Source organism: Haemorhous mexicanus, chromosome 15 (genome assembly GCF_027477595.1).
Source record: "Haemorhous mexicanus isolate bHaeMex1 chromosome 15, bHaeMex1.pri, whole genome shotgun sequence".
Lineage (NCBI taxonomy): Eukaryota > Metazoa > Chordata > Aves > Passeriformes > Fringillidae > Haemorhous > Haemorhous mexicanus.
The window spans coordinates 1,768,600-1,784,125 of record NC_082355.1 but is presented as its reverse complement, the minus strand read 5'-3'; the positions used below and the strand labels follow the sequence as shown (position 1 = coordinate 1,784,125).

The 15,526-nt window shown below is 61.9% G+C and overlaps 1 protein-coding gene across 9 annotated transcripts in view; it reads left to right on the top strand.

The window, feature by feature from the left end:
* ABLIM3 (actin binding LIM protein family member 3) overlaps positions 1 to 13,171 on the top strand; it is a 48,519-nt gene extending 35,348 nt beyond the window's left edge. The window contains exons 5-23 of one of the 9 annotated variants that reach the window (XM_059860155.1): positions 506 to 632; positions 714 to 807; positions 2,568 to 2,655; positions 2,965 to 3,023; positions 3,267 to 3,338; positions 3,691 to 3,846; positions 4,688 to 4,717; positions 5,181 to 5,310; positions 6,013 to 6,111; positions 7,355 to 7,405; positions 8,624 to 8,758; positions 9,003 to 9,067; positions 9,387 to 9,534; positions 10,108 to 10,137; positions 10,507 to 10,565; positions 11,303 to 11,363; positions 11,520 to 11,527; positions 12,001 to 12,081; positions 13,002 to 13,171. In XM_059860155.1, the coding sequence (XP_059716138.1) occupies positions 506 to 632; positions 714 to 807; positions 2,568 to 2,655; positions 2,965 to 3,023; positions 3,267 to 3,338; positions 3,691 to 3,846; positions 4,688 to 4,717; positions 5,181 to 5,310; positions 6,013 to 6,111; positions 7,355 to 7,405; positions 8,624 to 8,758; positions 9,003 to 9,067; positions 9,387 to 9,534; positions 10,108 to 10,137; positions 10,507 to 10,565; positions 11,303 to 11,363; positions 11,520 to 11,527; positions 12,001 to 12,081; positions 13,002 to 13,115 (1,607 nt within the window). In that variant the 3' untranslated portion in view covers positions 13,116 to 13,171. Of the gene's footprint in view, positions 1 to 505; positions 633 to 713; positions 808 to 2,567; positions 2,656 to 2,964; positions 3,024 to 3,266; positions 3,339 to 3,690; positions 3,847 to 4,687; positions 4,718 to 5,180; positions 5,311 to 6,012; positions 6,112 to 7,354; positions 7,406 to 8,623; positions 8,759 to 9,002; positions 9,068 to 9,386; positions 9,535 to 10,107; positions 10,138 to 10,506; positions 10,566 to 11,302; positions 11,364 to 11,519; positions 11,893 to 12,000; positions 12,082 to 13,001 lie in introns of those variants that run through there. The other 8 variants (XM_059860148.1, XM_059860146.1, XM_059860147.1 and 5 more) reach the window with 8 other exon arrangements.
* Positions 13,172 to 15,526: the final 2,355 nt, after the last annotated feature.

Sequence of the window (15,526 nt, the reverse complement as noted above, 5' to 3'; positions counted from 1 at the left end):
GTGAAAGGATCCCCATGAGGCTGCCTCAGGAGCAGGGTGTTTGTAACAGCATTGTGGTATTTTCAGGGTTCCCCAGACAGAGGAGGAAGGAATGAATCTGACTCCCTGTTCTCAGAAGGCTAATTTGTTATTTTATGATCTATATTATATAGAGGAATACTGTACTAAACTATACTAAAGAATAGAGAAAGGATACAGACAGAAGGCTAAGAGATACTAATGAAAACTCGTGACTCCTTCCAGAGTCCCAACACAGCTGGACCAGCAAAACACAGGAGAAGCAATGAGATAATTATTGTTTTCATTTTTCTCTGAGGCTTCTCAGCTTCCCGGGAGAGAAAATCCTGGGCAAGGAGATTTTTCAGAAAAGATGATGGTGACACAGCATCATCCCTGGCTCATCCTCCAGGGCAGGGCTTTCCTCTGGGGTGAGGGCACTGCCAGGGCTGTCACACAGCAGCTGGGGGTGTCCCTGCTGTGCCCACGTCCCCTCCTGTCCCCCCAGACTGCGCCGGCTGCAAGGAGGAGATCAAGCAGGGCCAGTCGCTGCTGGCCCTGGAGAAGCAGTGGCACGTCAGCTGCTTCAAGTGCCAAACGTGTGGGGTCATCCTCACCGGCGAGTACATCAGCAAGTGAGTGTCCCCTCGGGGCTGGGGCGTGGCAGGGGCTCCCTGGCACTCGCCTGGCACTCACCGCTCTGTGCCTCTCCCGAGGGATGGCATCCCGTACTGCGAGTCCGACTACCACGCCCAGTTCGGCATCAAGTGCGAGACCTGTGACCGCTACATCAGCGGCCGCGTCCTGGAGGTGAGTGCCGGGGCTGGGACAGGGACGTGCCCCGGGGAGGTGGGCCAGGGTGCCACCCTCCATCCCTGGGCGCCGTGCAGCAGCTCTGTCACAGCCTGACCGCTCCTCGGGAGGGTGGGAGAGCGGGGAGCAACAGCAGCCCTTGGATCTGGAGCTGGGACACATTTGGGGCTGATCTGGGGCCGGGGGAGATCAGCCCCCAGCAGCTGCTGCCATGCCCTGGGTGTCCCCAGCCCATCCCTGTGCCGGCAGCCTGCCTGTTGCCTTGGAAACGCATCCCGCACTGCTGCCCGCTGCCGAGCCCGCTCTGCTCCGGGGCTGCAGCACCCTCCCGGTGGGCACCGAGCCCCTGCAGCACCCCCTGGCAGGGCAGGAACCCGAGCAGGGCTGCCCTGCACCGGGGGAGGCTTGGCTGGGCAGCAGGAGCTGCTCTGGCAGAGCCAGGGAGGAATGCAGGGACTGCCCAGGGATGCCACCATGGCACAGGGGATGCAGGGACTGCCCAGGGATGCCACCATAGCACAGGGGATGCAGGGACTGCCCAGGGGTGCCACCATGGCATGGGGGGGATGCAGGGACTGCCCAGGGATGCCACCATGGCACAGGGGATGCAGGGACTGCCCAGGGATGCCACCATGGCATGGGGGGGATGCAGGGACTGCCCAGGGATGCCACCATGGCATGGGGGGGATGCAGGGACTGCCCAGGGATGCCACCATGGCATGGGGGGGATGCAGGGGCTGCCCAGGGATGCCACCAAGGCATGGGGGGGATGCAGGGACTGCCCAGGGATGCCACCATGGCACAGGGGATGCAGGGACTGCCCAGGGATGCCACCATGGCATGGGGGGGATGCAGGGACTGCCCAAGGATGCCACCAAGGCATGGGGGGGATGCAGGGACTGCCCAGGGATGCCACCATGGATGGCAGTGATGGACAGGGAGGTCTTTGGGGTCCTTCTTCTCCCTTTGCTGTTGAGTTTGTGAGGGTCACCAGGATGAGGTGAGAGATGAGAATCTCTCCATGTTCTCAGAAGACTGATTTATTATTATATTATGCTAGATTATACTATACTAAAGAAAGAGAAAGGATACATCAGAAGGCTTAACAAGAATGAATAATAAAAAACTGTGACTGACTGCTCAGAGTCCAATACAGCTGATGGGGATTGGTCATTAAGTGAAAACAATTCACATGAAAGCAATCCAACAATGACCAGTTGGTAAACAATGTCCAGCCACACTCCAAAGCAGCCAAACAGGGAGCAGCAATCAGATAATTATTGTGTTCATTCTTTTCTGAGGCTTCTCAGCTTCCCAGAAGAAGAAATCCTGGCGAAGGGATTTTTCAGAAAATACGACAGTGGCACTTTGCTACTTCCCTGCTGGGGCCAAATTTGCTGGTTTTGTTCAGATCTCTGGAGGAAGAGCCAGTGCCAAGCCTGGCTGCAGAGGGTGTTGGCCATTCCCAGAGTGCCAGCTGTGTAGGGACACTGTCCCTGCTGCCCTGGCACCCCTGGCTCTGCTTGGTGTGGGAGGTTTTGAGGAGAGCAGAAGTTCCTGGTGTGACTCACAGCCCAGCAGGTTTCCAACAGGGATGAAGCCCTCTCTGGTTCCTCCATGGGATGTGGAGGCCTCCAGGGCCACCCCAGTTTGCTCAGCTGCTCAGCAGTGGGCTGGCAGGGTCACTCAGGGACAGGGGACAGGGCCAGGTCACCGTGTCCTGCCTGGCTCAGGGCTCCTCTCTGCTCTCCTCACAGGCAGGAGGGAAGCACTACCACCCCACCTGTGCCAGATGTGTGCGCTGCCACCAGATGTTCACAGAGGGAGAGGAGATGTACCTGACAGGTAACGTGTGACAGCAGGGCCGGGGGGATCGGGTCCTCCTGGCACTTGGAGGGGTCTCTGTGTGTGCAGGGCCAGGGATGCCCTCCCACTGCTCTCCATGAGCCCTGCCCTGCCCCTGAGCCACAAATCCACCTGAGTTTGCTGTCCCAGCTGAGGTTTGGCCCCTGCCCTGCTCCCTTCCCTGTCACAGACACTCAGTCCCCACTGCCCTGCACGTTCCTGTGGCACTGCTGGAGGTGGCAGGGGGACCTGGCTGCGCCCTGGCAGGGGGTGACAGTGTGTGAGCACTGTCCCTTTGCTGCCCTGCAGGCTCTGAGGTGTGGCACCCCATCTGCAAGCAGGCAGCCAGAGCAGAGAAGAAGCTGAAGGTAGGCACCGGGGTGAGGGGCATCTGAGAGGTGGCACGTCCCAGGTGCCACTGTCCTGAGTCCCTGCTGAACTGTTCTGGCAGTGCCCACGCCTGGAGTGGCTCCCTGAGGCTGCCCAGAGGATGGTGGGTGGCCGTGGCTGGGGCTGGGACAGTGAAATTCAGCCCCAAGCCAACAATCTGCCTGCTCAGGGGGCCCTCCTTGCCCTGCCCTCACCTGCCCTCCCCCTTTGTGCCTCCACAGCACAGAAGGACGTCAGAAACCTCCATCTCGCCCCCTGGCTCCAGCATTGGCTCCCCAAACCGTGTCATCTGTGTAAGTCCAGCCTGCCCCTCCCTAGGGGTGGCAGCAGCAGCTGCCAGAGCTGCTCTTCAGTGGGACAAGCCCAGAATTTGGGGACAGCAGAGATAAATCCCCTGTCCCTGCAGCACACTGTGCCACCAGTGCCATGGCACAGCTCAGGAGCACTCAGGGGCACAGTCCTGCCCTCCCAGCTCCTCTGCCCTCCCCCTGCTGCCTCTCAGGCCTCTCCTCTGACCTGTCCCTGCTGCTGGGGTGACAGTGGGCTCTGTCTGCCCTGTGCTGGCTCCATGCTGCGCTCCAGCCTCCCTTCCCTTCTCTCCTCCTCTTCCTTTCCATCTCTGTGTCTGTCTCTCCCTCTCCCTAGGCTAAAGTGGATAATGAGATCCTTAATTACAAAGACCTGGCAGCTCTTCCCAAGATTAAAGCCATCTATGAGGTGCAGCGTCCCGACCTCATTTCCTACGAGCCCTATCACAGATACACGTCGGACGAGACGCTGGAGAGATATAGCTATGGGGAGGTACTGAGGCTGCAGGAGCCCTGCTGGGGGCAGGAACGGGCCCCAGGCTGGGCAGAGCTCTGGGGGGCTTGTCCATGCCAGGGGGAGCCGTGCAGGGAGGCAGGAGTGGGGCAGGGCCTGGCCCAGGGGCTCGGGGAGGGTCTGTGATGGAGGTGAAGTGATGCTGCTGTGGTCAGAGAGATGCCAGTGAGCTCAGGGCACGTGCAGGGACAGACAGGGATGGGTGAGAGGAGTGATGGGCAGGGAATCCACCCCTCACAGCCCTGAGCCTGGCCCCTGGCAGGCAATCCTGCAGGCAGCCAGCACAGCACCTCTGGGACACCTCTGGGGCAGGGCTGCCCTGTGGGTGCTGGCCCTGCAGCCAGGGAAGGGGCTGGGTAGGCTCTGGCACAGGACTGTCCTGCCTGCCCAGCTGGGGCTGCTGGGTGAGCCCAGGGGTCCAGGGAAGGAGAGGAGCTCGCACAGGGGGGACACCTGAAGTGGTGCTGGACGAGGATTTGGCAGCAGCACCTGAAGAGGATTTGGCAGCAGCACCTCTGACATCCCCACCCCAAGGTCCTGCCACAAGCCTGGTGTCCTGCAGCCCACCCAGGATGGTGCAGGCAGCGTGGCCGTGGCCCTCTGTGCCTCCCCTCTCTGAGAGGTGGCAGCTGCTGATTGCTCCTGCCAGTTCCTCCCCTGGCCAGGGCTCCCTGCCCACCTCAGCTCTGGCTGCACCCCCAGTGTAACCCAGGGAATCCAGCTGCTGTGGGACCCCAGTCTGTCCCTGCTCCTCCTAACCATGTGCTGTCTCTCTCTCTCTCTCTCTTTTCCTCCTCACTTTGCCTCCTGCTGCCTGCAGTCCCTGGGGACCCTCTCCCCATACTCACAGGTAATGTCCCTGTGGGCACTGGGGTCTGTCACCTGCTGCTGCCCCAGGATGTCCCTCTGCCCAGAGCCTCTGCTGCTCGTCCCCCTGGGCTGGTGGCTGTCCCAGGGTGTGGGGAGATGAGGGAGGGGGACTGTTGTGTCCTTCAGGCCCCAAAGAGAGCCGGGTGAAAGCCCTCCCTGGCAGAATGGCCCCAGGGTGCAGCTTCTGCCCAGTGACTGGGAACAAGTTCAAGGGACGGGGACAATCTCCAGACACAAAACCTCTGTCACCTGCTCCCAAACCCTGGGCTTTGCTGCCTGTGCCTTGGCAGGGGGAGGCAGGGCAGGCTGGGGACCCCTCCAGCCTCAGAGGACACTCAGAGCCGCTGCCCAGTGTCACACACAGAGCACCCCCAGGCAGGGACCCCACCCGTGGGACACCCCCTGCCAGTCTAACCCCGCTCTCCACACCTTCCCCACGCCAGGACATCTACGAGAGCTTTGACCCGCGGCAGAGGCGAGCCTCCAGCCCTGGCTACATCGACTCCCCCACCTACAGCCGCCAGGGCATGTCCCCCACCATCCCCAGGTCCCCCCACCACTTCTACCGCTCAGGTGAGGATTTGGGCTGCAGCCCAGCCGCCAGGGGGAGAGAGGATCACACAAATATCTCTGGGATTGCGGTGCTTTCTCCTCTGGCGAGCCGCAGGAGGCCCGGGGTGGCCCACGGCGGGAGCAGTGCCCAGCTCGGCACATCCCCTGGTCCTCCAAACTCTTGCGAGCAGCAAGGAGAGGCCAAGGGGAATTTGGGGCTCAGGCAGGACAGGGTGGGAGGCAGGAGACCTCCAGCTCTGGTGAAGACCCCTCAGCTGCCCTGGTGGCTCTGGGAGGGGTGTGCAGGAGATGCTTGTGCCCGGGGAGCTCCTTGCACACGCACATGCACGCCGGAGCACGGCGGGGAGCAGAGCGTGCCTGGCCCGTGTCTCCTGTCCTCCGGGGCTGCGGAGGAAGGACTGGAACACTCTGAGCTCACCGAGAGCCCTGCTGCACCGCCAAGGGCTCAGCACTGCCTCTGCAGCACGCTCGGCTTTCCCGGCAGCCCCGCACCGGGCTTTCCTCCGCATGCCGGGGATGCGGGAACTCTCCCCCCGCTCCATCACCGCCACTCCCGGACCGCAGCCCGGCGCACATCCCCGGCACCCCCCTCACACGGGTGGCCCCCGCTGTTCTAACACCGCTGCATTTAACACCCATTTTCTTCTGCCTCTTGTTCTCTCTCTCGGTCACTCACGGCTGCTTCTGCTCGGCCCCGCGCAGGCACCGAGAGCGGGCGCAGCTCCCCCTACTATAGCCAGTTAGATGTGAGGTCCTCCACTCCAACCTCATACCAAGCGCCCAAGCATTTCCACATCCCAGGTAGGCTCCGGAGCGCCCCGCTGCCCGGGGAGCCGTGTCCGTGGCATGCCCGCATGTGCCGTCCCCGCTGTGTCGCATGCCTCGCTCCGCCGCCTGCCTAGAGCCAGCTGGCAGCAGGATCTACCCCTGGGAGAGGCCATCCATAAACAGGACCTACGGCTTGAACCCTCCTCCTTCTCCTCCTCCCCCCGTCACCACCCGGAGGTCCCAGAGCCACCCGGAGTCTGCTCGATCCTTGCAACATCCCTCTTCTTCCTCCTCCCCGCCCTCCCTCCACTGTTCCCCACACGAAGATGAGTGCCCTGGTGAGAGCCTGTCCCCTGCCCTGCCTTCCCCCAGGGCCACCAGCCGGAGCGTGTCTGCCGGAGGCCTTTCCACCCCCACCCGCTACAGATGACTATTTTATACTCCCCCTAGGGCCCGCCGCTCCCTCCCCCCAGTGTCTGCTGGGCTTGCCAGATGCCTGCTCCCCTTCTGCAGGGATTGCAGGGGGCCACCAGGTAAGGGCCACCCCCCGGCCACGCAGAGCCCACGGGGACGGGCCGGAGCGGGCAGGAAGGGAGAGGGGGTCGGGAAGCAGGGAGAGCTGCCCATCACCCCTCGCCGGGGTCAGAACCCGGCACCGTCCACCCAGCTGTGGCATCTCCCCGTGCCCCAAAAGCGTGGCACCCTCCCCAGGGCATCGCCGATGCCCTGAGGACACCGGGAGGCTCCCCCAGGTCCGCTCCCACCCCTGCCCTGCCCACCCCATCCCATCCCTGCCCATCCCATCCCATCCCATCCCTGCCCTGCCGCTCGGTGTTTATGGATGGCCCCTCCCTGCTCCAGCTCGCTTTCCCTCCCGACTCGCTCTTTTCTCTCTGTGCTGCGGAAAGAGGCTTTGGCTGATGCTGGCTCGCCCCAGGTAGCTCGCAGGCGGTTCTTGCCGGTGCTGGCACCCCGAGCACGGTGCCTCGCTGCCGGCTGGCAGGCTGTGCCCCCGCCCCGGTGCATGCTGTCGCTGGGCGCTCACTGCATGTCCTGGCACTCCTGGGCAGCCGGGACCGCGCTCCCGTGCCCGGGCTGCCGGCCCGGAGCCTCCCGGAGCCCTCCCGGGGCACTCGAGGGCTCGGAGGCGGCTCTGAGATGGAAACGTGGCGTGGGGGTGGTGGCATCCGCAGGACCCGTGTCCTGTGCGCTCTCAGCTCGCCCACGCTCACCTCCCTCTCCCCCTCTTTCTTCCCTTTCTCTCTTCTCCCACCAGCTGCTGGCGAGAGCAACATCTACAGGAAGCCGCCCATCTACAAGCGGCACGGTACGGTCTGGCTGTCTGTCCCTGTCCCCGTGTCACCCCGGGGAGGGGACCAGCGTCCTTGGGGCTGGGTGGGAGATGGGGCAGGCATCAGGGTGTGGGTGCTGGGCTCTGCTGGGATGCTCCTGCTCCTGCTCTGGGCAGCAGGGAGGGATCAGCGGGGGACAGGTGTGACTTTGGACCACGTCCCTGTTGTGAGGGATGCAGCAAAGGCTGGCAGGGACACCAGGGATGGCTGTGGGAAGGGGAGCAGGGCCTTGGTGGGATAAGGGAGTCAGAGCAGCCTCAGAAAAGGGATGAAAAAACCAATTTGCAGTTTCACATGCAGCCCTGGAGAAAATGCAGCCCATCGTGGGTGGCTGCTCCAGCCTGAAACAGGCCTGGGGGTGTTGCAGGTTGGGGAGGGTGCTTGGTGACCCTTGGTGCTTGGTGGCCCTCGGTGTTTGGTGGCTCTCAGAGGGGCTGGCTTGCTCTGTCCCCACCTGCTCCTGCTCACGGAGGGACAGCAGCTCCCCTGAGCAGTAACTGTGTCTCCTCTCTCTGCCTGGCTCTCCCCTCCCTCCTGCCCACCTCCCACCGCCCGCTGCTGCCTGCTCCTGCTGCTGTAAGTACCTGCTGGGTCCCCTGTGCCTGCCAGAGGTGTGGGATGGCTCTGCCACCTCCTGTCCCTGCTGCTCCTTCCCCTGTCACCCTCCTGGCCTCTGGTGCAGCAGAACTCCCCCCTGGGCTCCCCCGTGTGCTGTCGAGGCTCTGTCCCCAGCCTGAGCACCCTGTGTGTCCCTGCCATGAGGAGCCAGCCCTGTCAGAGCCCCTCTGCTGCCACCTTTCCCTGGCAGAACCCAGAGAGCCCCGTCCCTGCTGGGGCTGAGCCTTCCTCCACCCCCTCTGTCACCTCCTGGGGACAGGACAGCACAGCCACCTCGGTGGCACTGCTGGCACTGGGATGAGCACGGTGCAGGAGCCAGCACTTGTGGTGCCGTGGGCTCTCAGCCATTTGGGTCCCTTCCCAGCCACACCAGTGACATCCCCTGCTTGTCACTGTCCCCACTGTCTGCCACAGCACCCTGGAGGAGGTGTCAGCAGTTGGGAAACTGATTATTCCCAGCTCTGCTCTGTGCCCAGACAGAAATCCCTGGCAGTCCTGGGGAGGGAAGAGGATCTGCCTTGGTTTGGGGGGATCTCTGCAGATCCTCACCCTGGTTCTGCCCTCTCCTTCTGCAGACACCCCCTCTGCAGCCACAAAGAGCAAAACCAGCGAGGACATTGCTCAGTCATCCAAGTACAGCCCTGCCTACTCCCCTGACCCCTACTACCACTCCGAGTCAGAGTACTGGTCCTTCCAGGGCTCACCCAAAGGTAACAAATTCCCCTTGGGCTGGGACAAAGGGGAACCCATTCCTGCTCCACGTTTTCTGGGAGGAAACGCTGTTTTCAGTTGGGTCTGGACACAAAAGTGGGGTTGGGCTGAGATACCTGCCAAGGTGACCCCAAAACCCAAGGAGTGTCTGGGAGCCAACTGTCCCCACGCAGCTGGGGACTGTCTCCTCCCTGCCTGCCCCCACTGTTGTCCCCATCTGACCCCTGACGTGTCTCCTTGCAGCTCCCCGGGCCCGGAGGTTCTCCTCGGGTGGTGAGGAGGATGGCTACGACCGGGGCATGCACAAGGTGAGTGCCAGCCCTGCTGGGCACAGCCAGCACCTAACTGTCCCCAGCTGGCTCTGGGGAGAAGGCTCAGCCCAGCCCTGCCACCCGAGAAGGTGCCACCACCGTCCCTGCTGCCCTCGGCCATGTGTCCCCTCCTGGCCACCCCCAGCAGGGGCTCTGAAGGAGGGGAGAGCATCCCCAGCTGAGGGACCCCCACCCCAGCTGCTGATCCTCAGGAGTTACCCAGCCCATGCCAGGGGATGCTGAGCCCTTCTGGGGTGTGCCAGAGAGGGCTGGGCAGGGACAGGAAGGGTGACAGGTGGCTTTTCCCCCCTGGCAGATCCAGAGTGGCATCGGGAGGCTGATCCTGAGGGAGGAGATGAAGGCTCGCTCCCACTCCTACGCAGACCCCTGGACCCCCCCTCGCAGCTCAGCCAGCAGCAGGGAGGCCCTGCACACAGCAGGCTACGAGGGCTCCCTCAATGGCTGTAAGGCTGTCCCTCTGTCCCTCTGTCCCACCCAGCACAGCCCCAGCCCCTCGGGAGGCTTGTGGGGGGGAGAGGGAGGAATGGGATGAGGAAAGGGCTGATGAGAGGTGCTGGGCATGGAGCTGGGCTCTTTTCCTCTCTGGAGGGCCCCATCCATCCCCTGTGCCCCAGCTGGGATGGGGCATTGCCCAGTGGGCAGCCTGGAATAGCTGAAGGATCTCTTGGGGATCTGGCAGCACAGCCATGCCCAGGTGCTGTCACCTGTTCTGGGCTGGCACCCCAGTCTGCCTCACTCATCCTCCTCTTCTGACAGAGCCCCCAGGGCCCCCAGCCCTGCCCTTGGGGCCTGGGGGGACACTTGAGAGCCTGGCAGCACAGATGGCCCTGTCCACTCCGTGCTCTCCTTCCTCGTGGCACATCTGCCCTCACGGAGCTGGCTGGGGTCGCTCAGGGAGCCCCTCAGCCCTGGGAGCTCCTGGGAGCCCCAAGGAGGGTCTGTGGGGCTGGGGATGGGCAGTTGTGCACGGATGGGGTGCCTGGCCCTCCCTGACAGTGGCTCTGCTCTCCTTGCAGCTCCCCGCACCCATTACCTGGCTGACAGCGGTGAGTGCCCGACCCGAGCCCTCCCCAGCTCCTCCTGGGGGTCCAGAGCCCGAGCTGGAGGAGGGGCTGGGACCAGGGAGGGGAGAAGGGAAGCCAAAAGGAGCCCTTGAAAGCCTGGGCTAGGATAGAGCTGGAGCAGGGCAGAGAGGATGGAGAGGGGGAGCTGGGAGAGGAGAATGGGTTGCTCTGAAGGGTGGGGAGGGAGGGTGCCACAGGAAGGGAATTTGGGGAGAGGAATATCAGCACAGGCTGGGAATGAGCTGGAGCTGGAAGGAGACAGAGCTGGGAGCACAGAGGCAGAGGGGGCTGTCCTGGGCTGTGAGGTTCATTGCTGCTTTTTCCCTGATGGAATTGATGGTTTCTTTGCAGATCCCCTCATTTCCAAGTCAGCCTCCCTTCCTGCCTACAGGAGGAACGGGCTGCACAGGGTGAGTGCCTCCTGCTGCTGCCAGGCATTCCTCAATCTCCCAGGCTTTCCCCCTTCTCCCAAGCATTCCCAATCTCCAAGGCATTCTTCATTTTCCCAGGCATTCCCCCCTCTCCCAGGCACTCCCAAATCTCTTCTCCCAGGCATTCTCAAATCTCTTCTCCCAGGCATTCCCAAATCTCTTCTCCCAGGCATTCCCAAATCTCTTCTCCCAGGCATTCCCCCTTCTCCCAAGCATTCCCAATCTCCAAGGCATTCCTCATTTTCCCAGGCATTCCCAAATCTCTTCTCCTGGGCATTCCCCATTCTCCCAGGCTCCTCCAAACCCCCAGCATTCCCTTTCCATCCTTTTCCCCCCCTCCTCTGCATCCCTGCTGTCACTGCTGCCCCGTGCCAATCCAAAATGATTATTATCATTAATAATCATTATTTATTGGGGTCCAAAGTGCCCTATCCAGGCAGTGTCTGCCCTGATTTCCCACAGGGCAAATCCAGAGGGCTGCTGGTGTTGCTTTCCAGCAGAAGAGCTTTGCTTTGTATCCCAGGGATTGTTTGGGATCAGGAGCTCTGCTCCTGCCTCCCTGTGACCTGGCCTTGTCACTTCACCTCCTCGTGTCTCGCTCTCCCTGCTGCTGGGTGGGGATCTCGGTGTCCCCGCCTGGGGACGTGGGAGGTGCCCCTGGAGCGGCTGGAGGAGCCTCCCTCTCACTGCCCGTCTCTGTCTCCATCCCTCCGCAGCCTCCCAGCGCGGAGCTGTTCCACTACGACAGCACCAACGCCGTCAACTGGGGCATGCGAGGTGAGGGGGGAGACTGGGACCCGGGGGCACCCCGGGGACTGCCCCTGCTGAGGGGCTGCCAACCCCCCCGGCAGCTCTGCAGAGGGGGGCTGCAGGGGGCTGGGGGTGGTGACACCAGAGGTGTGGCTCATGTCTGTCTTTCTGCTCTCCCCACAGAGTACAAGGTAAGACCCTTCTGCTGCGAGGAGAGGCCACCAGCCAGAGCCCCAGGGATGTGTCCGTGTGTCCCCAGGCTCTTCAGGGGGAAGCTCAGCCCTCTGCCTTTGCTCTGCTCCATCCTGGACCCGACAGCCCCATCCCAGGACTGTGGGGCTCACAGCAGAGCCCCTCCCCTCCTGCAGGTGCCAGGTGCTGCTGAGCACCATTGTCCCCTGGGCGAGGAGCAGAGCAGGGGGTTGTGCTGGTGGTTTCCTGCTCACACCCCTGCCTGGGTCATTCCTGCTTTTGCAGAGTGAGCAGGTTGCCCCAGAGCCACCCCGAGAGCAGGTCCCACCTCTCCCTGTCCCACCCAAGCCCTGGAGGCAGCTGTGCCACCCAAACCCTGTTAAATACAGCAGGAGGCCTTGCCCTCATTCCCAAGGGTGCCCCGAGTGTCTCATGGCTGCCCCACGGTGTCCTTGTCCCTGTCCCTGTGCAGATTTACCCCTACGAGCTGCTCCTGGTGAAGACGAGGGGGAGGAACCAGCTGCCCAAAGACGTGGACAGGACTCGGTTAGAGGTGAGAGGAACCTTTGGCACTGGGGACAATCAGGGCACAGAGGGACCAGATCCCACGGGGTGGCCCTGGCACGCAGTGTGTGGGGCTCATGGCTGTGTGAGGAGCATGTCCACACCTGCTCGGGGGCACACGAGTGGCAGGGCAGTGTCACAGCGCTCCCTCTGCTCCCCTGTGCCTCTGGCAGGGGGACACGAGTGGCAGGGCAGTGTCACAGCGCTCCCTCTGCTCCCCTGTGCCTCTGGCAGGGGCACACGAGGGGCAGGGCAGTGTCACAGGGCTCCCTCTGCTCCCCTGTGCCTCTGGCAGGGGCACACGAGTGGCAGGGCAGTGTCACAGGGCTCCCTCTGCTCCCCTGTGCCTCTGGCAGGGACACACGAGGGGCAGGGCAGTGTCACAGGGCTCCCTCTGCTCCCCTGTGCCTCTGGCAGGGGGACACGAGGGGCAGGGCACTGTCACAGCGCTCCCTCTGCTCCCCTGTGCCTCTGGCAGGGGGACACAAGGGGCAGGGCAGTGTCACAGCGCTCCCTCTGCTCCCCTGTGCCTCTGGCAGGGACACACGAGGGGCAGGGCACTGTCACAGGGCTCCCTCTGCTCCCCTGTGCCTCTGGCAGGGACACACGAGGGGCAGAGCAGTGTCACAGGGCTCCCTCTGCTCCCTTGAGCCTCTGGCAGGGACACACGAGGGGCAGGGCAGTGTCACAGCGCTCCCTCTGCTCCCCTGAGCCTCTGGCAGGGGCACACGAGGGGCAGGGCAGTGTCACAGGGCTCCCTCTGCTCCCCTGTGCCTCTGGCAGGGGCAGGAGGGAGGCAGGTCCTTCCCAGGGGAGCAGTGCTGGGCTCGTGTCACCCCATGGTCTCAGGGATGCCCTCAGAGCCCCTGGAAGTGCCCAGCTCTGGCCCAGCCTCCTGTTTCTCCCCAGAGGCACCTGTCCCAGGAGGAATTCTACCAGATCTTCGGCATGACCATGGCCGAGTTCGACCGCCTGGCTCTGTGGAAGAGGAACGAGCTGAAGAAGCAGGCCCGGCTGTTCTAACCCAGTGCACTATAAATATATACATACCTATAAATATATACATAGAGAGATCTCTATATTGCAGCTCTGTATGATTCTGGGGGCTGGACGGGCCACTGGGGCCCTCCCTGCACCCCTGAGAGTGAATTGGAGTCTTGCAGATCCTTTGGTGCTCTGTGTTTCCTTTCCTTTTCCAGCCTGAGTTCTGTACGGATCCCTGGGCTCTCCCCTTGGTGTCTGTCACTGCCTCCTCACAGGGACACGAGGGGAGGGTGAGGATTCACATCTGACATTTCAATTTCCACAGGGACACGAGGGGAGGGTGAGGATTCACATCTGACATTTCAATTTCCACAGGGACACGAGGGGAGGGGAAGGATTTTCCTGCTGCAGCCATGGAGCCTGGAGCTGGCAGAGAGCAGGGGTTTGGGGTGGGGGCTGCACTGGGGTGTCCCATCCCCTCCTGCTCAGCTGGGCTGTGGAGTTGGGGTGGAAAAGGCCCTGGGCACAACGGCAGGAAAGTGGGATCTCACTCCAGGCTCCTTAAATCCATCCCTGCCTTCACATGGCCAGGACTGGGGGCACTTCAGGATGTGAAATGCAGAGCTCGGGGCAGGGGACAGAAGTGATGCAAACCCTGAGTGGCTTTCCCTGCAAAGCCAGGGCTGCTCCAGAGCCAGTTTATCCTCCCAAGGTGCCAGAATAGCCACTTTCCATCCCCAAACCCAGCCCTTCCTAAGTGGAGCAGCCAAAGCCACCTCCTGCCTTGTGCAGTTTCTTGCTGCTCATCAGGTTTGTCCAGGGCTGAGCATTCCAGGATATTCCAGCTGGGAGCTGGGGAAGGCCAGAGGAGAGGAGTGAGAAATGCAGGTCCCCATCACAACTGCCATCATTCCCTGATGAGTCCCTCTGGGAATGCAGGCAATTCCCTCCTCTGCAAACTCTACATCTCTGTATCCCAAACTCTATGGGATAACTTTGGTTTTTGCCTTATTTTTTTCATAAAATGAATGAGGTTGTTTCCACACAAACATCTTCCCTGCTGTCTGTGGTGCTCTGCTTTCCTGTTTGCTCCTCCTGCAGGATTTTCAGGCATACAGCAGGGTTGGACAGTCCCCAAAACAGCCCAGGGACCTGGGGGGTGTCAGCAGAGCTCCTGTGAGGGGACAGCACAGCTTTTACCTCCACTGTGCCATGAGCCACGTTCTGGTCCCCTCTGAAACCCTCCTGTCCTGGAGTCCCCACGGAGTGGATCCAGTGCCCTCCCTGCCATCCAAAGCTGCCCAGTTTGTTGCCCAAAACCACTGCAGGGTTTTGCCAGAGGTCAGGGGGCTCACGCAGGGCAGGGGTTTCCCAGCAGCAGCAGCTCCAGCCCTGGAGCTTTGTGGCAGCCAGGAGAGGGCTGGGGATTGAGGTGAAGCTGCTCATCAGCTCCAGTGCAGCAGTAAATGAGCCAAGCTGATTTGTAATTATTTCACTCGTACAAAATAGAGCTCTCTAAATCAAACTCAACTGTTTGTGGCTGTAGGAATCTTCCCTGGCCAGCAGCAGTTCCAGTGAGGAAGCCTGGGGGATGTTATTAATAACAGTAATAACTCAACAGCAGGATCTTTTCATTTCCAAAGCATTTTATGGACAGTAACTCTCCTCCACAAGGACCTGCATGGCAAAGGTGGGGAAACTGAGGCAGGGCTTGGGTTTTTTTTTTTATTTCAGAGCCAGGGCAGCATCTCCAGCTCCCTTCTGGGGCAGCAGGCACTCCAAGGGCCCCTGCTGGTGTGCCACCACCCCAGGTGTCACCAGCTGCCCTGGAAGCTGTCCCTGGCTGCTCTGCAATTCCCTGGCAGTGTTGGCAGCCCTGGGCTGAGATTCCTGCCCCAAGGGAGATCCCGAGTTGTGGAAGAAAACTGGGGCTCAATCCAGAATGGAGAGATGATCAAACACCATCCATGCAGGAGCTGGTTCCCAGCTGGGTGTGGGGGGGTGAGAGGGGCTGAGTTTCCTGGGCTGAAGATGCCCCAAAAAGGGGAAGTTCTCCAGGCCAGTTGCTAATTCACAGCTGATATTTCAATTATTGCTTTCCCAGGTGATAATAATTGGGTACGTGTGACAGCTCACCACATTTCTGTCCCAGCCTGCTGTCCCCACAGGGCTCAGCTGCAGCCCGGACTGTCCTGGCAGTGCCAGCAGCCGCTGTCCTTGCTGCCACACCTGGGACACTGTCACACGTCCCACTGGTCTCCCAAGCCCAGGTGTCCCTGCAGGTCTGTGCTGGGCAGGGACAATGACAGCGGCATTGCCAGGGACACGCTGGGGATTTTGGGGAGGGGGAAACGAGGAGTGAGGGCTCAGGGGGAGCTCTCCTTGCTACGGGCTGTGGGAATTCGCGATTTTCCCCCTAAACCGAAGTTTCCCAGGCCGGGCAGGTGCAG